Consider the following 22,742-nt stretch of genomic DNA (forward strand, 5'->3'; position numbering starts at 1 on the left):
TCGGCTTGAAAAATCTGCAGTTTAATTCAATAAAAACAACACAAAATGAAAATAAGAACAAAACAATCAATGTAGCTGCTATAAACAGAGAGATTAGCATCTGATACCACAATCGATAGCTTCAATGCTGCAACTAAAACAGCTTCTGCTATTTACAAAGGCACTCTCATGAAAGCAAGACAGAGGGGGACAGAAATAAAAATGCGCAATACGATCCAGTGAGCAGAACATCGAGTTCATCTTTCATTTTTGTTGTCATTGTTCCTCACCCCTCCGTAGATCAAAGTAAGACCAGTAAACAGGCACTTGATACTGTAAAGAAACAGAATATGAATTAGTCAGTTAGAATATGGATGGAATAATGGAATCATTTAATTGAAATCCTGCCGAATTGAAAGAGATGTAATATATGATCAACAGTGAGGTCTCGTGCTCCCTGAGAACCCGCCGTAGGACTGCAGATGTTGCTCTGTTGCCCAGAGACTGAATATTATGACATAAAGCAGTGATGTTGGAGGCAAAATCATTTGTTCTCATAAAGTGCTACACATGGGTTCTGGAGGTTTATTAATTTTCTCCATAGGGAAGTAGATTTTTAACAATAAAAGATAAACCTTGAAAGTTGTGAGCTCTGAGGTTGTTAATTAATTGTATATGCTTTTGCTCAGCCCATCTGCTCATATTAAATCAACTTATTTTAACAATCGTGTTCAGTTGTGGGATTCATACAGAAAAAGGACTTTACCAGCAAGTGTAATCAGATCTTTAGCTCTGCCCACTTACATGAAGCACCACGAATGACATCAAGTTGGTCTTTCAATGTTCTCAAAACACTGAATTATTTCTATAATGTACTCTAAAAATTATGGGGGGGTTTTGTCTGACAGGGACTCACAAGTATGAGCACATATCCCAAGTTCTTTCTTCTCTGGGCTGGCTGCCTGTTTGGTCATGGATTGATTTTAAACTATTCATTTTTAAATCTTAAAATGATCTGGCACCACCTTACTTATCAGACCTCCTACATGTATATAATCTTGGTAGGTCACTAAGGTCTTCTGATCAGTTTATTCTTTAGGTACTGTTGCGTGTGGCGTTCACTCCTGCCCTTAATAATTACTTCCAATTGATCTTGTTTGTCTTTTTCCCTTTTCAGTTTTCTATTGGTTAATCTGGTGGCGTCAGGCCTTTAAAACAAACGGAAGCGGACTTCTACGGCCCCTCATTCCTCCACGTCACCACAGTTTTTGACGGCTTTATTGTTGTGTTCTCCTTTATGCTTTCCTTTTGATATTTGTTTGGAGTGGGGAGCTCCAACCTGCCTTAGGTTTGTTTGGTTGTTCTTTATTATGTTGTTGGGCTCCCCATCTCTTGTCAATTTGGATTGTTTTGCTGGTTATGTTATGTTAATAAATAATTTAGCTGGAGCACTTTGGCCGTTGTTTATTATGTTACGTTGTCTTTTGGTCACGAGTCATATTTAAGTTAGGGACCGTAACAGGTACCAAGGTACAAGACAAGGTAAAAAACTTCTGAAACTGCATTGTTTATCTTTAGCATTTGAGCCTTTTTAAAGCTGCGTTCACACTTGACTTTTCTCCCCATAGACTTCCATTTATACGCACGTGAATGTGTCAGACCGGAAACGCAGGGTAGTGTGTCAAGTTTCAGTGTGTCAAGTTTCACAGGTTGCTTAGGTGCAAAGTTCAAGCTTAGTGGAACTCTGAAATCGCATCACTTGACTGCGTGAGACCAATCAAGGATCAAAACATGACCTCTCTGGACAGAAATTTAAACATTGAGCAATCGTTTGCTTTTTTAATGTCTAATCATCTTGTTTAATTCCCCTTTTCACAGCTCCGTACGACAGAATGCTCAAACTCTAGTGCAGGGGTCACCAATCTCGGTCCTGAAGGGCCGGTGTCCCAGCAGGGTTTAGCTCCAACTTGCCTCAACACACCTGCCTGGATGTTTCAAGTATACCTTGTAAGACCTTGATTAGCTTGTTTAGGTGTGTTTGATTAGGGTTGGAGCTAAAATCTGCAGGACACCGGCCCTCCAGGAACAAGTTTGGTGACCCCTGCTCTAGTGTGACCGTAGCTTAATGGTGAGGGGTTTGCCTTATGATTTAATTGTTATGTATGTGATGTAGGACTTATTTTAATTAGTATTGATTGTGTTCAGCACTTTGGGCAACGTTGTGTTGATTGTGTGATTGTGTTGGGTAAAAAATGTGCTATATAACTAACTAACTAACTAACATTGTTTGGACATACCCACACTTTTGGTTAAACAGTGTAATTAAAATGTTAAAAATTAACCCAACACTGAGTGTATCTATATTTGACCTAAAGTTATGTTCTTTTTCAAGTATTTCCCAAGCACAGTTTAACTGAATGTTGTTTGTGAGAGATCTCACTAACTCATGACAAAATCTTAGCCCAGGCTCTCTGGAAATATGTGTCTCAGCCTACAATTTTGTGAAACAATATATTATACTTAGAGCAGTGTTCCTGTAGGATCATCAGCTCTGCATATTTTTCATGTCTCCATAACCAAACACACCTGATTCAGATCATCAGCTCGTTAACAGAGATTGAAAGACCTGGGTGTGACCGACAAAGGAGACATCCAAAACATGCAATGCTGGTGGTTCTCCAGGAAGTGGTTGAGAAACACTCACTTAGAATTCACTCTTAGAAATAAAGGTACAAAATCTGCCTCTGGGATGCTACCTTTTCAAACGGTATACTTACAGTGTACAGTACAATTAGTCATTAGTATATACCTTTTAAGGCTCACTTTTGTACCTTTAAGGTACTGTGAGGTACACATTTGTACTTGTTAAGTATTAATATGTATCTTTAAGCACCTTTTAGAATCAAAAATATACATTTTGAAAAGTAACAGCCCCAGTGAAAGATTTTGGACTTTTATTTCTGTAAGTGTAACTTTTATTGTATGTTTCAGATCCTTCTTGTAATTATCCACGAAAAGGCTGCTTGTTGTACAGATCACATAGCGAACCACTGATACCACTAAACCCAATAGTGTTGTCAAAAGCAAAAGTAAAAGAAAAGTGCACTGCGAACACAGTTTTACCTTGACTTCACATTGCTTTTATCTTTTTTGTGAAACCAAAGTTCACCCAACTCACCCAACTCAAACCCAACCATTATATGTACAAGTATCCACGGTACAAGTAAAACATAAAGTGAACTACATGCAAACTGACCATGTCAAAAAAAGTGGTCCGTGGAGATAGATAGGTGAAGCAAAGGTATTAGTTTACAAATAACAGACACTGTTTAGTTATGTTGTGTTATTAATTTGTTGTTGTGCAAAGAAATGCATAAAAAGCCCCTGTAAAATATCATTAGTGTGAAAAGGAACGAAAAAAATGTTGTTGTCTGCAGTCAAACATATGTTGAAATATGTTTTGGCGGTTTCCCAAAAATGTAGACTAAAGCACATATTTCCAATAAGCCTGTGTTGCAGCATTATTTTTTCTTAATATAGCCATATTTAGTGTATTAAATAGACTTAAGTTTTGGTGGTATCTTTGAGCATGAACCTATGTTGGATTTTACTCACCCACTGGAGGGATCCTCGGGACGAGCCGGTGCTTCCTTCTTCCTCCTCCATGTGCTCATGCTCTTCTCCTTCACTGTGTGGAGTCTGATGAATGACCCTTCGCTCTGAGGAACATACAGACACTTTGAGAATAAGAGCTATGAGTGTATCAGATGACTTGTAGAGCCGGTCAGAAAGTAAATCTACCAATTCAGAACTAAATCTGTAATCTGTATCAAGTCTGACTTCATTTCAGAGTGGATATCTCTGTTAATTATTTATTTTAAAAATGAAAGCTGAACAGGGTAGATTATTTACAAAGTTTAATTTATTAATGAATACAAATTGCATATATATATAAATAGTTATCCATTTGAGGTAATGTATTCTCACTACTTTTTGAACACATTATTATTTTTCAAGGTGAATATGTTTAAGGTAAGGAAATCTGACTTTTATATGTGTTTAAATTTGTCTGGTTAGTAAATAATGTGATAGCTAATGTGGGACGAGCTGTGGTCAATCATAAACTTATGATGCTCTCGAAATTAGTTTATAAATGAACTTCACTTATAATTAACATTTATTTATCTTAATTACCACTGCACATTAATCAAAAATAGACTTTTATTATATTTACAGTTGGAAGTTTCTTTCTTTCCAGACGGATAGCCTAAAAAATCTTCCAAATAAGTCACGTAGACCGGTTCAGTGTGCATGACAGCAAGTCTAGACTGCAAGTGAGCAATGTGAAGCAACAAAAGTACACTGTTCCCATTATAAATCAACCACAAGCAGAACTGCATATATAGAGAAGTGTTCAAGTTTTTGCATGCAAACTATGCCCAGGCTAACTACAACAACAAGCCCACTTTAACACCAACTAAAAACCAGCGATAGCTAAACAAAGCACTACTGAAAAAAAGCTCCAGTCAAATGACTAAAAAATTAAATAGAAGTAACTTTTTTCTTTTTTAAATATTTTCCTAATGATGTAAAACAGAGCAAGACATTTTACAATTATTTTTACAAGTCATCAAACTTCTAAGCATAAAGAGAAACTGGACTGATACACACACACACACACACACACACACACACACACACACACACACACACACACACACACACACACACAAACAAACAAACAATCATGCACACACACACAATTAACTATAGAAACTGCTATTTTTGACACTGCTCTGTACAACATGTCTACCGTAATGATTATTTTATATTATTTATTTATTTTGTTTTATAGTGTGAAGTCCTGTGTTATGTTGCCAATTAATGTTGTTTGATGAAGCACCTTGGTCCTGAAGGATCATTGTTTTTTTCACTGTGTACTGCTCTGTATATTGCTGAAATGACAATAAAAGCCAACTTGAACTATAGTATATTTTCTAATGAAAAAAAAAATCCTATTTGAATGTAAATTATGTGAATTTTATTTATCAATTTATTTTCTTTTAAATATTTCCCAAATGGGGGCAACACAGTGGCGCAGTAGGTAGTGCTGTCGCCTCACAGCAAGAAGGTCGCTGGTTCGAACCTCAGCTCAGTTGGCGTTTCTGTGTGGAGTTTGCATGTTCTCCCTGCGTTTAAGCGGGTTTCCTCCGGGTGCTCCGGTTTCCCCTACAGTCCAAAGACATGCGCTACAGGTGAATTGGGTAGGCTAAATTGTCCGTAGTGTGTGTGTGTGTGTGTGTGTGTGTGGATGGTTCCCAGAGATGGGTTGCGGCTGCAAGGGCATCCACTGTGTAAATCCATGCTGGATAAGTTAGCGGTTAATTCCACTGTGGCGACCGCAGATTAATAAAGGGACTAAGCCGTCAAAGAAAATGAATGAATGAATGAATGAATTTCCAAAATGATGTTTATGAGAGTCGGGAATTTTTCTCAGTATTTCCTCAGAGAAAGTCTTATTTGTTTTATTTCAGCTAGAATAAAAGCAGTTTTTAATGTTTTTAAAACCATTTTAAGGTCACTATTATTAGCCCTCTTAATCCATATTTTGTCTGATTATCTACAAAACAAACTATTATAATTAGAAATGTGTAAAAAAAAAAATCTTTTCGAAATTTTTTTAGCCAATCCACAGCCCAACAACAAACAATGATTAATATAACATCGCAGAAAAGAAAAATTAATTGTTTTGTAAATGCATAAACATATTTTTGTCAGCAAAACAGGTCTGAATATAGTATTATTACTAACTACATATACTCCCAAATGAACTTTTCATTGTTAATGTTGTTTGATTGGACAAATGGTATTTGCAACCCATAAATTGAAAATAATTTATTATGTATCACAGCAAAAAGTAAAATTGTAATATTAATTACATTGAAATATAGTTTGAACTAGGGATGTCCAGATTCCATCACGTGATCAGAAATCTGGTTTCAGACTCGATCCGAATCAGACATTACCTCCCAATCAGGACTCAAATATATATAACATAACTATAGATGTGTTAAAAATTTGTGTGTGTGTGTGTATATATATATATATATTCTCATTTTTGAGCACATTATGCAGTGGGACTGAGTTAGACCTATTTCTTGACTTCACACAGAAACAGCAACGTGTGCGACATGACATCTCTTTGTTGCAAAGATGCTATTGGTTAAACACTGGCAAAGTAGAACACGAAAGCAGCTTGAAGCAAAAAGTGCGAGTATGTCTGCAGTCGGTATTATAAAGCTGATGACGACAACATTGTCATAGCAAACTGTGAGATATGCAAACTTGGGTTTGCCTGCCGGGTATTTTAGGTTGAGAAGCTGTTTTTTTTTTATATTAGATTTTTTTTTATATATTTGCTGTTGCACTAAAGTCCAAAAGTGAAAAATTTATGTTATTTATTATTTGATTGTTCAAGCTACCTCACAGAAGTGCTCTGCTTGTTAACAGAGTTATTATATGTTAAAATAAGGTGCATTAAATAAAAATTAAGTAACATCCTGGATCTGTTTCTTCGCTCTTCTTTATTCTTTTTTTATCTATTATAGCGGATTGGGCTTTGGTATCTGTAAATACTCAAAATCAAATGACTCAGACTCAAAAAACCTGATCGGGACATCTCTAGTTTGAATTATACATAATCGAACTTAATACAATTATATACACTGCTGTAAAAAATAAAGGCAACTCTTGGAGTTAAATTGTGTTGTTAAAGTGTTTTCTTTATTTTTTTCAGCAGTGTATATTAAATATCCGGTCACATTTTATTTTGATGGCCTGTTTGTTCAATTTAAGTTACATTACATCTACATACCAGCTAATTCTCATTAGATAATAGGTAGACTGTTAGGTTGGGGTTAGGGTTAGTTTAAGTTGGCATGTACTTGCAAAGTTTCCTACAGTCAGTTAAATGTCTGTTGAAGGAGCAGTATCAGCAGATATTAAGCAGACAGTCTACTAATACTCAAATGGACCATCAGAATAAAGTGTTACCAAATATTTCTTTTAAATATTATTAAAAAGAAAAAACACATTTTAGAAATGTATTGTAATTTTATTGTCATTTTTAACTCTTATTTTTAAAATATATAAATTGTAATTTGTATTACATAAAACCAAATGTTTTAGAAACATTTTCAAGTCGTTAAAGTCTTTCAAGAAGTTCAAGTCCTTGAAATAAATGTCAACTGATGCATTTAAAAGTTCTAAAACTTAAAGGTTGTAATAATCTCACCAGTTGCATTTCCTGTGTGAGGGGTTGAAACGTGACAGGCTTTGACATAAAACACCCGCTCACACAGCAACATTGTGACATAGGCTACATAATTTTTCATATTACATGCACTTGCATCATACGCTAGTCAGAAAGTGTGTGCAGATGTTTGCATGACAGTGTGCTGTTGTTGTGCCAGTAGGAAAAAATATCTAATTTATTCAACCCATATATAATAAGATAAATGTGTTTTCAGGAATGAACTTAAGTGGTTTACACGCTAATAAATGCTGACAAACTTAAGGACGGCAAATTTTTAATTCATGTATACAGTTGAAGTCAGAATTATTAGCTGCCCTGTTTATTTTCTCCTCCAATTTCTATTTAACGAAGAGCAGATTTTTTCAACACATTTTTAAACATAATAGTTTTTAAAACTCATTTCTAATAACTGATTTCTTTTATCTTTGCCATGATGACAGTAAATAATATTTGATTAGATATTTTTCAAGACACTTCTATACAGCTTAAAGTGACATTTAAAGGCTTAACTAGGTTAACTAGGCAGGTTAGGGTAATTAGATAAGACATTGTATAATGATGACTTGTTCTGTAGACTATCGAAAATATATTGCTTAAAGTGGCTAATAATATTGTCCTTATAAATAGCTTTAAAAAAAAAAAAAAACTGCTTTAATTATAGTCAAAATAAAACAAGAAAGACTTTCTCCAGAGGAAAAAATATTATAGGAAATACTGTGAAAAAATCCGTGCTTTGTTAAACATAATTCGGCAAATATTAAACAATATATAGTAAAATTCACCAGAGGGCTAATAATTTTGACTTCAACTGTCTTACACTTTTAACCCAACAGTTTTGACACAACATTTGTTTATGACATCCCAGCATATTCGATTGTAATAAGCCTAAGAATTATTACAGACCTTTTAATGAGCACCAGTTTTGCAGAAAAAACGGAAGTACTGTGCACTGCAAATGAAAAAACAATGCAGTAAACATGCATGGGCTGTCAGTATTGAAATGTACCTGTTTTTTTACAGTTCTTCATCTTGCAGATGCTGAAGGCCAAACATAGGGTCAGTAGGCCGATGGCGGAGCCCAGAGATAAAGGCAGGAAGTTATCTAACAGCCAGGTTTGGGTGCCCGTGGTCTTAGTATTTGGAGACTGATCAGAATCTTCAAGTGAAAGAATAGATTGAATTAGATGAACTGAATTTATGTATGACTTAATTATTTATGGTCTTTTCTTGTAGAGGTTGTATAAAACATGATTTTGTGACAGAAGAATATTACCATTATTAGAAGTTGTTTTTAGTTCAATAATGCTGATGGATACATTTGTTCCAGTGCCGTTCTTCTTTTCCAGGACTGGTATATCTTGAGTCACTTCACAAACATAATGACCTGTATCATTCTTCTGTATGTTTGTGAGGTTGAGAATTGAACAGTTCAAGTTTTGATGCTCTTGGAGTTTCTGCTTTGGATCTGAAAGTTTTGTCTCATTGATGTACCAAACAACTTTAACACTGTGTGTGGATGTATTCCAGCAGCAGCTGATTTGAGCAGATTCTCCTTCATTCACAGTGATACTGGATGGACTCTGATACACAGACAACTCACTTGAACCTGCGAGAGAAGAAAAAAACACATAAACATTGATTTTGTAGAAACTTCAAAGTATTCTCCATTAATAAAATTATTAATCCCCATTATTACAGTCTAAATGGTGCATTGTATTGACTCAACATATGTCAAACATGGACAAACCCGGTGTTGGGTTAAATGTTTTAATAAAATGTTAATCACGCTTTTTAACCCAATGTTGAGTTTGTTAATACTTGGCTGGGTTTTAACAACCCAGCATTCTGTAGCATCAGATAATTATTTTTATTGCAATAAATAAATTAAATAAAAATGTGTTATAATCATGTATAAAATTTTTTCATTGTTACATTTATTTTATTATTATTATTTGTTAAATAAATTGGGTTGTATTAATTTAGTATGGGGTCAAATATGGATTAACCCAACATTGGGGCAATTAAAAACAATTTAATTGATACTGTTTAATTTTTTACTACTTTTTAATGCATTTGTATCATACAGCAGTCAGAAAGTGTTTGCAAATGTTTGCATGACAGTGTGCTGTTGTTGTGCTTGAAGGAAAAAAAATCTCAGATTTGTTCAACACATAAATAAAATGATAAATGTGTTTTCAGGAATGAACTTAAGTGTGTACACGCTAAAATGCTGGAATTTCATAACACATATTTAATTAACACAAATTTCAAAAATAGACAAACTGAAAAATGGGTTATTTTTTCATTTAAATTTATATTACACTTTTCAAACCAACATTTGGGTCTGTACATATTTGAACCAACCTTGGGTTATAACAACCCATAATTTTTTGGAGAGCAGCTTCCAGGATTTTTCTCCATTACAGTAATAAAAAGAAAATCATGTCAAAAAAGTTGTTATTACATTATAAAAAAAATGCCAGATTGTAGTAACCTGATATTAGGTCAAATGTGGACTAACATCGTAATTTTATTTTCTATTAAATTTAAATATTTTGACTTTTAACTCAATGGTTAGGTTTGTCAATTTTTGACCCAATGTTGGGTTAAGACAACCCAGCATTTCTTAGATAGTAGCTATAAGGAATTTTCCATTACACTGAGAAAATTAATTAAAAAATAGTTCAAATGCTGTGTAAAAACGGTGGGGTTTCCCTTCATTATTGCACTCTAAAAATATTTGGTTGTATTAATCTGACATTGGATCAAATGTGAACTTACACTGTTTTGTTTAGATTTTTCAATTAAATTTAAAATATACTTTTAAACAAATGGTTGGGTTTGTCCATTTTGACCCGATGTTGAATAAAGACAATCCAGCATTTCTTAGAGAGTAGTTGTCAGGATTATTTTCCCATTACAGTAAGAAAATTGAATAAAAGATAGTTTACTTTTTTTTATCATTATTACACTGTAAAAATGCTGGGTTGTATTGGTTTACATTTAGCCAAACCCAAGGGTCATCATGTGTAAAAATCTGGTGATTTTCCACCATCATTGCTGGCTAAAAAATGGTGGGTTGTATTGACATGACATTGGGTCAAATGTTGACCTACACCTACACCTTGGGTTAATTCGTTTTTATTATTATTATTAAATTTAAGATATACTTTTAAACAAATGGTTAGGTTTGTCAATATATGGCCCAATGTTAGGTTGATACAACCCAGCATTTTTTAGAGAGTATATTCAAGGAAATCTTCATAAAAAAAAGTTTAATTGTATTTTTTACACTTTAATTACACTGGATTGTATTGGGTCAAATTTAGACTAAACCAACATTGGCTAATTTTTCGTCATTCATATTTAAATTATATTTTTCAATCCAGTTGTTGAATTTGTCCATATTTGAACCAACACTGAGTCAAAACAACCCAGCATTTTTTTTTATTTAAAAACCATAGATGTAATGCCTTTCATATATTATGTTATAGAGAATTATTATTATCATTTTGCCAAATAGATTTTGAAGGCTACTCTTTAAGGAAAAATGCATTGCTTATTAAAAACAAAATGTGCATCATAATGGTGTGAAACCATGAACATAAAACCACATTGTTGGGGATAAAAATGTCAGAAATAGCATGCAATAACAAAATAAAAGACCACAAAGTCTTATACAACAGTAACATTGACAGAAATCTTAATTTTAAGATCCAAATATCAATTAAAATATTTTAACATAGACCGCTTGTGCTAATAATGTCTACTAATGTTACTGAGCGACCTCTTTTTTTTCACTAAGTAGTAAATGTAGAAATCTTCCACTGACTAACATTATTAGTATAAGTACATGCTACCTGTTATTTTGTATCATTTAAATTTTTAATTCATTGTGGTTAATTCCAGTTTGATTCTTTTTAATTTTTGGTAAAATTCACAGTTTCTGAGTAAAAATATACTGAAGGAAATCCGGGCATCTAAAATACATACACAAAAACATAAACACAAATACAGAAGAAAAATGAAATCAAATATGAATAAACACAATATTGAGTTTTTTCAATTATTAAATTTATAACATACTTTTTACCACAAAAAGTTGGTTTGTCCAAATCTGACCCAATAAACCAGCACTGTTTTAGAGAGTAGCTTCAAGGAATTTCCTTTTAATAAAAAAAGTAAAAATCAAGTGTAAAAAATATTTATTATTATTACACAAAAACGTTTGTATTTATCCAACATAGTTGTCAAATGTGGACTAAACTAACATTAGATTTATTGTTGAAATTAAATTTGAATGATACTTTTTAACCCAATGGTTGGGTTTGTATATATTTGAACCAATGTTGGGTTAAAAACATAAATAAAAAAAAAAAAACATAAACACACATTTGCTCTAATTATAAAAGGACAAAATGAATGTATTAAAATCATTACAGCATACCAATGCCATAAACATCTGCACTACAATACTGGTTAAACACTGTTCATCCTGTCAGGGAGTTGACAGTAAAAAAAATATATATATTGACAAGTAGCATGTAGTGGTAGTTTATACACTGTAAATCCTAACAGTCAACTTTATCAAATGAAATGAGTGTAGTTAACTTAAAATTTACTGAAAGTTAATTCTACTCATTTGAAAAGAGTTTTGAACTCAGTGTTGAAGGTAATGAGTTAATTAAATACCTCATTACTTCAACTGAAATGGAGTAAGTTCACAGTAATCATAGATTAGTTTTTTAACTCAAATGCTTTGTAGCAATCGATTTCCTCAAACGGTTTGAGTTGCCTTAACTCGTCGGGTTTTACAGTACTCAGTTGGTTTGAGTTCTCTTCATTTATTGGGTTCTACTGTGCTCAAATTGCTTTGTTTACTCCAATGGATTAAGTTCACAGCACTTATCAGGATTAGTTTTTGAACTTAAATGGTTTGTTGTAATCGGTTTCTTCAAATGGTTTGAGTTACCTCAACTTTTTGGGTTTTACAATGTAGGATTATTTTAGCAAAGCAGAAGAAAGTTTCATAATTCAGAGCACAATTCTGCAGATTGGTAACATGACAGATATTTATTTTTAAATGACAAGTTAGACTATTATACTTTTCATGGCCAATTCTTAAGTCTTTTATTGCAAAAAATACAAAATCCAAAAATAAAAAAATCCAAAATGCATCATAAATGTCATCTTCTGAGTGCAGGAAGTTATTTCTGAGTTATTTTATGTTATACTAATACTGAACAGTGTCCTCCATAGGCGTTTTCCAGTCATGAAAGTGTTTCTTACCTCTGGAATAAAGACATGGCATGAGGAGCCCGAACAGGAGTCTGGAGGAAAACTTCATTTCTGAGCGGCTGCTGTGAATCTGAACAGTGCTCTACTCCCACATCTCAAGCTGACAGACACACACACACACACACACTCGTACTTTCTGATTTTCACCCCCACGGCACTAATTTTGTCACTAAACCACAACACTGCTCTCACAGTGGAACCGCCCCGGACACACTGAGCATAACCACACACAACTACAAACAGCAAAAAGACCCATGCACACACAAAACATTATCATCACCGATGCATTTTCAGAATTAGCTGACAGTCACTGCTAACCAATAAGAGTCTGCAAACCAGCTCTTATACAGGAAGTGACTTCACAGATCTGGTCAGCACACCAAAAACTTCCTGGCAGTTTCACAGAACTGAAACAATGCTTTCCAGCACATAAACTCTATTTTCTCAACAGCAGACATTAGGTGTATGTTTTCTTCAGAGTTCATTGACTGGAACTTGCTCAGCATCCACAGAAGTCTCTTTTACTTCATGATTTTCCTGTTTGTCATCTTCTATCACAGCAGTAGCTTCAGCTTTCTCCGTGTTCTGGCTTTCTTCATCCTGCACAGAAACTTTATCGCCTTGTTTTACCTCTTCACTTTCCCTCATCTGTGTTTCTCCAACCTCCAGGTCTTCATTCTGTCCTTCTCCTGACTTTACAGCATCCTCATCTGCTTTACATTAAGGGAAAATGTCATCCAAAAATGAAAAAGCAGAAATATCAATGTCCATGTTTATGTGAATTAGTTTTCTGTGCATTTCTTTTGCACAGACAGTCAGTGAGTGTATTATATTTCTGGTGCATATCTGCTTTTATGGTTCTGTTATGCATTTGTCCACCATCAGTTTATACACTCATCTGAAGTTGAAGAGTGGGACAGATGAGAATATTGTGCGACGTGCATTGTGCACAAGTAGGTTTGAAGTCAGAATTATTAGCCCCCCTGAATTATTAGTGGCCCTGTTTATTTTTTCCCCAATTTCTGTTTAACAGAGAGAAGATTTCTTTAACACATTTCTAAACTTAATAGTTTTAATAACTCATTTCTAATAACTGATTTATTTGATCTTTGTCATGATGACAGTAAATAATATTTTCCTAGATATTTTTCAAGACACTTCTATACAGCTTAAAGTGATATTTAAAGGCTAAACTAGGTAAATTGGATTAACTAGGCAGGTTAGGGTAATTAGGCAAGTTATTGTATATCGATGGTTTGTTCTGTAGACTATCGGGAAAAAATAGCTTAAAGAGGCTAATAATTTTGTCCTTAAAATAGTTTTTAAAAAATGTAAAACTGCTTTCATTCTAGCTGAAATAAAACAAGTAAGACTTTCTCCTGAAGGAAAAACATTATCAGACATACTGTGAAAATTTCCTTTCTCTGTTAAACATTGTTTGGGAAAAAATGAACAAAGAAAATCAAAGCGGGGCTAAAAAATTCTGACTTCAACTGTATGTTAAACACACTAGTTTAAGGGCGAGCTCCACCCACTTTAATTTTGTTTTACTCTTACTATAGTCTTGGTGAGGTCATAAATGCTTCGTAAATATGAAGATTGTTTTTTTTTTATTGTTGTATTTTTGTTTCAGATAGTTAGGGTAGAAACTTTCTGAAACTCTTTTATTCTGCAAAGGTTGCCCTATATACATTTCTGGACATCATGAATTGTGTAGCTAAAGAAACGTATGGTTGAATTTCATTTTTTAAACAAATGTTACGGGGCGGTACAATGACGTTTCTTTTACCCGCTACAAGCTGACCGTTTACCTCCGTGTGGACGGCTTTGTGGACAGTCAGTTTGCCAAGTGGTTCACCACACATGTCAGAGGATTTGAGATGCAGAGTGGAGTTGACCGTAATGACGGAGTTTGAGTCTGGTGAAGAACGGTTCCAGAGACCAGGTAAAACAAAACAAAAAATAAAATAAACAAGTAAATAATAGGGGCGACACAGTGGCATGGCATCCGCTCGGTAAAAACGTACTGGATAAGTTGGCGGTTCATTCCGCTGTGGCAACTCCGGATTAATAAACAGGATTAAGCCAACAAGAGAATGAATGACAAGAGAATGAATAAATAAATAATAGGGTGAGAATGTGGTAAAATCTGAAAACGTGGGTGAGGGGATCGGTCGGTTGGTGAGTCAGTAAATAATCAGTCAACAGCGGCCTCTAGTGGATTAACATGAGAAGAGCAGGCCGGAATAGCACCCGTGAGAGAAATTTGAAATCTCAAAAAGCGTTCACAGCGGCCTCTGCTGGATTTGCGAAAACAAAAACTGCAAAATAACCTAGCTCCTGGGACTTAATTGGCTCTCTACAGAAATGTATATAGAGGTACATAATCACAATGAGCCTGGGTTGAGAAACTGGGTCATTAGAATAGGTTGTTTTGTTTATTTCTATTATTTGGACGCCATCCGTGTCTCATCTCTCCAACTCTCCCCATCCATCTGTTGAAACTTTTGTGTCACATTTACAGCCTCTGAATTCTCAACAAATATGCATTTATAAATATTTATCTTTTTATATAGTTTTAGCGCTTCTTCTCACAACCTTTTTGTAAATAAAACTCACTTTATTACATTTTGTTAGTCATGCTATATTGTCCCTTATCTATTTACATTATTTGTTTGCTTAAATGTTACTCCCCATCCCGGTGATGGACCACAATCTGGGCTCAAAATTTTGCCTAAACAAACATGACTACCACACTGAAGTTTCATTCAAAACTGAAGTACATGTCAATGAACTCCAATTTAACAGTTTACTTATAGTTTAATGAGAATTAGTTGGCATGTAGATGCAATGTAACTTCAACAATTGGACCATCAGAATAAAGTGTGACCTTGTATTATTGCACATGATGATTATTGGACTCCCCTACTAAAATTGCACACAAGTTGTGAGGGGGTTGAAGAGTTACCTGGTTTTGATTGTGCAACTTGTTTGCAGGTTTTATTGAGGTAAAAGAAGGCCGACAGCAGACAGATGAAGGGTAGACTTCTGAAAATGTAAATCATCACGACACTCCCTAAACTACCTGTAAGAAAAAAGAGATAACCACTACGTTTGAGAGAATTTCAATTTCAATTTGCACTTATTTAGCACATTTTAAAACAACCGTTGTTGATCAAAGTGCTTCACAAAATCATAAACAAATAAATATATAGTAGCCCTTAGATTAAAGTCGATGACCCACTTCAAATGTTGACTTGTGTTTATATATATTTAACAATGTTTACTAATTAAACCCTAATAAATAGCTTGCTATTTTAACATACTTAGCATATTTAATCAAAAGCAGGTCAAATAATTCACCTTTTTTTCTTTTACAGATGCTGTTGACTTAAATTTTTTACCCAAACCTAACAGTCTACTTATAATCTAATGAGAATTAGTTGGCAATTACTGTAGATGCAATGTAACTTTAATTCAACAGTTGGACTATAAAAATAAAGTGTGATCCAGAATTCAGATAAACATGAAGAAAGGATGATGTAAAAAGGTGAAAAGACCAGACAGAAGCTGAAATCTGATTTGATTTACTTGTATGTTTGAATTAATAGGATTTTTACCAAAATCAGAGTCAACTTCAAGTCAACAGCTCTTTTAGAAATATATTTACCAGAAAAATCATGACGTGTTCAATATTTATTTTCCCTAAATATATGTATACTTTGCATGGCATGGTGGCTCAGTGGTTATCACTGTAGCCTCACAGCAAAAAGGTCACTGGTTTGAATCCCGACTGGGTCAGTTGGCATTTCTGTCTGGAGTCTGCATGTTCTACCCGTGTTGGCATGGGTTTTCTCCAGGTGCTCCGGTTTCCTCCACAGTCTAAACACATGCACTATATGGCCATAGTGTATTTGTGTGTGGGAATGAGTGTGTTTCCCAGAACTCAGTAGTGGCTGGAAGGGCATTCGCTGTGTAAAACATATGCCGGAATAGTTAGCGGTTCATTGCGCTGTGGCAACCCCTGATAAATAAGAAACTAAGCTGAAAAAAATGAATGAATGAATGAATGAATGAATGAATGAATATGTACTGTATACGTCCATGCTTCTCATTTTCTGAATTTCGATTTGGAAAATCCAGTAGCATTTTTTCACTAAGAAATAATCATTTAAAAAAAGAATCACATTTAATTCTGACACTCAAAAATTTGCTTGCTATTTTATTGTCATTAAAAATCTTATTAATTAATAATTTTCTGTTTTAATAGTCAAAGATTAACAGGAAACCATCATAGAAACCCTGAATTCAACCTTAAATCACTTACATAATCCATAAATCAATACCTGAAACAAAATTATTTACAAAAATATCACAAAAAGAGTAGTTTTCAATGGCATGCTTTAAACACTTACTGTTTCCTCTGACTATTGGTGTTTTGGAAACCTCATGAATATTGTCTGCAAAAAAGGAATGAACTTTCTTTTTTAGATCTGATATTACATCCCTTGACCAACATATTGCTTGTATTGATTGCAAGTTCATCTTCAGTTTCATGATGTTATGTTCTTACCATTTGTAGTAGTTTCTAGTTCACTAATGCTGATGGATACATTTGTTCCAGTGCCGTTCTTCTTTTCCAGGACTGGTATATCTTGAGTTACTTCACAAACATAATGACCTGCAGCATTATTCAGAATATTTGTGAGGTTGAGAATTGAACAGTTCAAGTTTTGACGCTCTTGGAGTTTTTGCTTTGGATCTGAAAGTTTTGTCTCATTGATGTACCAAACGACTTTAACACTGTATGTGGATGTACTCCAGCAGCAGCTGATTTGAGCAGATTCTCCTTCATTCACAGTGATGTTGGATGGACTCTGAATCACACACAACCCACTTGAACCTGCAAGAAAAAATGAAAAATAATGATGATGTACTGATGTATCCACTTGGCAGATGCTTTTATACAAAGTGATTGTTGGATCCTCTAGAGCAGTGGTTTCCAACAGGGGGGTCCCAACCCACAAGGGGGCCTCAGCGAGCTCTCTGGGGGGTCACGTAATTTTTTTTAAATTGACATTTAGGCAAACAAACATTTTGCCTTAATTTATTTTATCCCCTGGCTGATCAAAAAAAATTGACAAATTTGCAATCTGTCCTACACAAAAAAAAAAAAAAAAAACTAATGCTATTGACCCAAGCATACTGGAACCAGGTGAGGAAGCTCCAAACATCTTGGGTCGCAGCGCTAGCAATACTGGATACACAAAATGCAGGAAATACCAAGATAGTTATCAGAACTAGAATTTATTCTATTTTCTCGAAGCAAAGAGTCCCTGACCCAGCCACAGCCAAAGTTCTTGCTAACGAATGCATGAGGACGTCCAAATTAATTTGCAGATGACTCATCCCCAATACAGCGACACGACCATGCCCAGGCATTTTTTGAGCACAAGGCAAAAGAATTGACACACACCCAAAATGAGATGAGGGACATCACAGCTACTGACAAGAAACTTAAAAAAATTGGCAACTAGTTGGCAACTATAGAGCCAATTTAAAGGCCAAAAGCTTATGCTTTTCAGTTACAAATGGCCTATTGATGTTTTGCTTTTTTATTTTACATTAGGCTATTATTTGTGCATAAACATATAGTAATAAACATACTATTTGTTTGAAAACAACATTTTTTGTCATCCTTACTGCAAACTTATATGAGCAAAAATAACATTATAATTATAATAATTTTAAGGGGGCCTTACAATATTTTCTGGGGGAAAAGGGGGTCCCAGGCAAAAAAAGGTTGGGATCCACTGCTTTAGAGAAACATTAATTGACTAATGGATGAAAGACTAAAAAGAAAAAAAAATGTGTTTTTAAATACAAAAAAACAACAATAATTGAAGTATTGTGATCAAGATTTGAAGTTTGAAAGTACATGTACAGAGTTGTGAAAACATTTTGAAGTGCTATGTTACAGTTTTGAATGATTTTGCGCGTGTATCTATTTAACAAAAATAGATGTTTCATTTAACCTGTTTTGTCAGTACTCGGACAAATGAAGACCAGACCTATCTCCATTTAATGTAGACACATTTACTTGCGCAAATGTAAGGGGAAATGTTTTCACAAATCAGAATAAGTGAAAACGCAGAAGTGACCATGTGTAAACTACCCCTTAGTTACACTGCAAGTATGCCAACTAATTCTCATTACCCTGACCGTATAGTCTATTTATACTCTAATGAGAATTACATTTTTAAAAAGGCTGGGTTACATGCAATCTTTTTGTGTAGCGATAACATAGGAATTACATTAACTTTTAACAGTTTTCACAAACTTAAGTAAATTGAACATAAAACAATTGTTGGATTCGGTCCCACTTTATAATAAGTGGCCTTAACTAATATGTACTTACACAGGATTTAATAGTTTGTTACAATGTGCTTATTGTGTAAAAACATGTATTTACTGTGTACTTATGCTTGATTAAATACATGTAATTACATCTGTAATTAACTTTTCTAATTACATTTGTAAATACATTATTGACCATTCCTTATACCTTAACCCACCCTTAAACCTACCCATACCACCAAACCTGTCCATAACCCAACCTCTATCCCAACCTAAAGGCACCACAAGTATTCTCAAATACATTATAAACACAGTAAGTACATTGTATTTATTTTTGTATGTAAGTCCATATTAGTTAAGGGCACTTAATATAAAGTTGGACCCTGGATTCTTATGAAAACACAAAAATTGTGTTGTTTGTTTATTGTAGATGAGTAGTTTGAATGAACAGCAAACATTTTTGTGTGTGTGTGTAGCTGCAATGTAATGTATAAACAACAAATTGTAATAAAATGACCATTAAAATAAAGTGACACTGCAGTCATCAATTAAAACTGCATTTGTATTTGTGTCATTTAAACATTTGTTTGATTACACTTAAGTGTGACAAATCAAGAAAGGGGTTATTACTCTTACAGTATTTGTAAATACAGTACTTGCAGCATATTCACATTGTTATGTATCTAAAAATATAAAATAAAAATTACCTGAGCAGATGGTGGACATGATGATTGTGCTGACTAGAGCTAAAGACATGTTGGGATCTAATGTTGTGTCTGAAGCCTCAGTTGTTTCAGGCAGATGAGAAACTTCATCTGAAGAATTAGATTATTGAATAGATGATAAACAGATGGTATGACTTTTGGGACTGGAGTTTGCATTAACATATTCTAGAAATCAGAAGAATCATACCAGTCATAGTTGCATCTAGTTCACTAACAGCAACAAATAACTGTGTTCCAGTGCCGTTCTTCTTTACCTGGACTGGTATATCTTGAGTCACCTCACAAACATAATGACCTGTATCATTATTCAGTATGTTTGTGAGGTGGAGAGTTGAACAGCAGAGAGATTTATAGGGTACCACCTGTCAAAAAGTTTGATGGATTGTAGCCCCGCCCCTAAGGCGGGACTTCCGGTCTAAGCCCCGCCCCTTTTATATAAACTTTATAGTTCCGGTAATTAGATTCTTATCGTTTTTATATAAAATAATAATTCCGGTAATTAGATTCTTATCGGTTTAATATAAAATAATAATTCCGGTAATTAGATTCTTATCAGACTGAAATAAAATAATAATTCCGGTAATTAGATTTTTATCGTTTTAATATAAAATAATAGGTTATTTCCAGGTAATGAAAATATTGGTAATTAAATTCTAATCAATCTGAAATAAAATTAATATTATAATAATAACGGTAATTAAATTACTGTTATTAAATTCATTATTTAATTATTATATTATAATATATTTAATAAATTATACTAAATGCATCACTTACCCATATGATGTTGTCTCCATGGTGGTATGAACATACTGACTGTATGTGATAAGGAAAACGTTAGACAACACCCATCAACTGTTTGTAAAAGATAGATTTGTATCAACTGTAGAATATGTATATCTGATTGTATATGTTGGGTGTCTCCCACTAAATACTATATTTTGTTAGGTGATAAGGAAAAAATGTTGACCGTTAGACAACGCCCTGGCAGATACATCAGGCTGATAGAATGATAAGTTGTTATTTGAACTAATGTTAAATATTGATAAGAAAGTATTGACGCAACATATAACTGATAGAGTTCGGGTGTGTCACTACAGATGGTATCAACATACATGTGTATATGTATATATAGAGGAAGAAATAGTTTGAGTGTTATGTCAAAGTCATGGCTGCCTTTCAAGTAAACACTAGCACACCGGGTCAGATTTGGACCGACGATCTCAATACAGACTTAAACGGTAATCCTATCGCTATGGAGGAAAATTGGGAAGACCATATGCTGAGAAGGCTGACGATGGCTCCTAGAAAAAGGATCACCAACCTGAAGCTAACAAATTTTCTTCATGAGAATAAACGTTACATGAAAAAAGAGTTTGCTATGCCTAGCGAACGCATTTGTCATTACCTATTTGACAAAAAACAGCGGGTTGTTACCTTGTACACAACGGAATCTGGAGAGCCACACAGTCTGGATGACCCCTGTCTGATCTTACCAGTTAAAGACTGGTTCTTATTCTACAATCATGTCTGGCCGGATATCCAGAATTCTAAACAGGAGCCGTTGTTTATCGCCGAGTGGGATTCTGAAAAACCGAACAATCGATTTCGAGTGGTTGGAAACAACTGTGAAAAGAATCCTAAAGACTGTATTTTCATATTCTTGTGCGATGATAAGACAAAGCTTCGTGAGCGTTCTGGTATAATACATGCTGATGAGCATAACGAGCGATATGAAATGTTGCTCCCCATCCTCTGGCAAGACGTCAACAAGCTGTCTGAAATTTTTGCCACCATAAACCAATTGTTCAAATGGTGTGACATGAATGATCGATACAAGGATATTAAAGTTCAGCTGTTTCACCCCCAGAGGTCTGTGCGACGAGGGAGGGAACACTCCCAACTGTCTCCGCCCATCTACTACGAACATAAAAACCCATAATCAACAACTGTTCACCACAGTACTACAACATGTCTCAACAACTCTCTTCAGAATTTGGTATCTTCAAGCCTGAGGATATCAAAGCAATTCCTCCTGATGAAAACGCTTTGCCATGCTTTCCGAAATTCGGAACTTCTGCATTAGATCGCGACTTACCATGCTTTGAGCTATTCAAATCTTCTGAACCGGACAACGATGAAAAAAACTGGTTGGATAAATTTTGCACCGAACTAGGATACCGTAACCTGACATACCTGACCAACAAGTACAAAAAAGATGACGATACAAAGTTTGACGTCACAGATGGATGTTTCTGCAGTTCCGGTTTCAAGATCATAAAAGCGCTGATCGCTGTGCTCATGCAACACATCATCAACGCTCAGCTGAAAAAGGAATGTGAGGGTTGTGCTATCGACCACCCCAGCCAGCTGCAACACTCCTGTCTGTTTGAACCCTCAGCATTCTACTTCGACTCTCACTTTGCAACACTCGTCAATAAACTGATCAAACCTGAGTTTCACACTGCTGTGTCACAGGCTATGCTGCGTGTTGGCTTAAAGTCACAACCTCAGACGATCCACGGAACAGCCCTGGGTATTCTACACGAATTGAGGAGCGAACCATTCATCGTTGCAAGACTGGAAGACATCAGAACCAAGATTCTGGACGACTCCTGTGAGAAAATCGTCAGTGACGCTGTCGATTTCTGGCACCGCAGTGGCTAGACCTCAAACCAGCTGAAAACACCACAATGGGGAACACATGTAAACCTAGCAAGATACTTGAAAACTTTTTATTAGAGTACTATAAAAATCAGTTAAATGGCCTTTTATGTAAAGTCATTAATGATTCCACGAATGATGATCGTTTATCACAATCCAAACGTGTGATGAATTTTAAAAAAGAAATGAATGTTATTAGAAGTATGAATAACTCATGGGACAATATGATTGATGTTTGTATTAATGCTAACGAACCATGTTCTATTATGATTAAAAGAGTTTTAGATGCTATGTCTGAAGTATCTGATCAGTTTGGAGTCGGTGATGTTCTCTGTATGTCTACCTATGTAACAGATGTATGCATTTCGTTGATTGCAAAAAATGATGATGATGATATATCTGAA

General features: G+C 34.6%; 2 protein-coding genes across 4 annotated transcripts in view; both read right to left on the reverse strand.

Moving 5' to 3' along the window:
* On the reverse strand, nucleotides 1-12,953 carry LOC103909421 (Immunoglobulin domain-containing protein). The gene is made up of 5 exons (XM_087300673.1): nucleotides 12,584-12,953; nucleotides 8,568-8,900; nucleotides 8,301-8,450; nucleotides 3,595-3,698; nucleotides 1-312 (listed from the first exon to the last, which is right to left on the reverse strand). The coding sequence occupies exons 1-5, from the start codon at nucleotides 12,639-12,641 to the stop codon at nucleotides 256-258; spliced, it is 702 nt and encodes a 233-aa protein (XP_087156799.1). The 5' UTR covers nucleotides 12,642-12,953; the 3' UTR covers nucleotides 1-255.
* The window catches only part of LOC147838743 (uncharacterized), a 20,463-nt gene continuing 10,641 nt past the window's right edge, over nucleotides 12,921-22,742 (reverse strand). The window contains exons 1-5 of one of the 3 annotated variants that reach the window (XM_087300669.1): nucleotides 19,657-19,838; nucleotides 17,166-17,495; nucleotides 17,008-17,052; nucleotides 15,561-15,677; nucleotides 12,921-13,305 (exon numbers count right to left, since the gene is read on the reverse strand). In XM_087300669.1, the coding sequence (XP_087156795.1) occupies nucleotides 13,067-13,305; nucleotides 15,561-15,677; nucleotides 17,008-17,052; nucleotides 17,166-17,495; nucleotides 19,657-19,705 (780 nt within the window). In that variant the 5' untranslated portion in view covers nucleotides 19,706-19,838 and the 3' untranslated portion in view covers nucleotides 12,921-13,066. Of the gene's footprint in view, nucleotides 13,306-15,560; nucleotides 15,678-17,007; nucleotides 17,053-17,165; nucleotides 17,496-19,656; nucleotides 19,839-22,742 lie in introns of those variants that run through there. The other 2 variants (XM_087300668.1, XM_087300667.1) reach the window with 2 other exon arrangements.

The sequence above is a fragment of the Danio rerio genome, chromosome 21 (genome assembly GCF_052040795.2).
Source record: "Danio rerio strain M-AB ecotype USA chromosome 21, GRCz13ab, whole genome shotgun sequence".
Classification (NCBI taxonomy): domain Eukaryota; kingdom Metazoa; phylum Chordata; class Actinopteri; order Cypriniformes; family Danionidae; genus Danio; species Danio rerio.

Bases quoted from the DNA above. Each gene is read 5' to 3' on its own strand.
- LOC103909421 (XM_087300673.1), bottom strand. From the start codon at position 12,641: ATGAAGTTTTCCTCCAGACTCCTGTTCGGGCTCCTCATGCCATGTCTT. The intron at 8,451-8,567 runs GTAATATTCTTC...TTTCACTTGAAG, and splicing joins AAAAACAACTTCTAATAATG to ATTCTGATCAGTCTCCAAAT. The intron at 313-3,594 runs GTGAGTAAAATC...GTTTCTTTACAG, and splicing joins CCCGAGGATCCCTCCAGTGG to TATCAAGTGCCTGTTTACTG.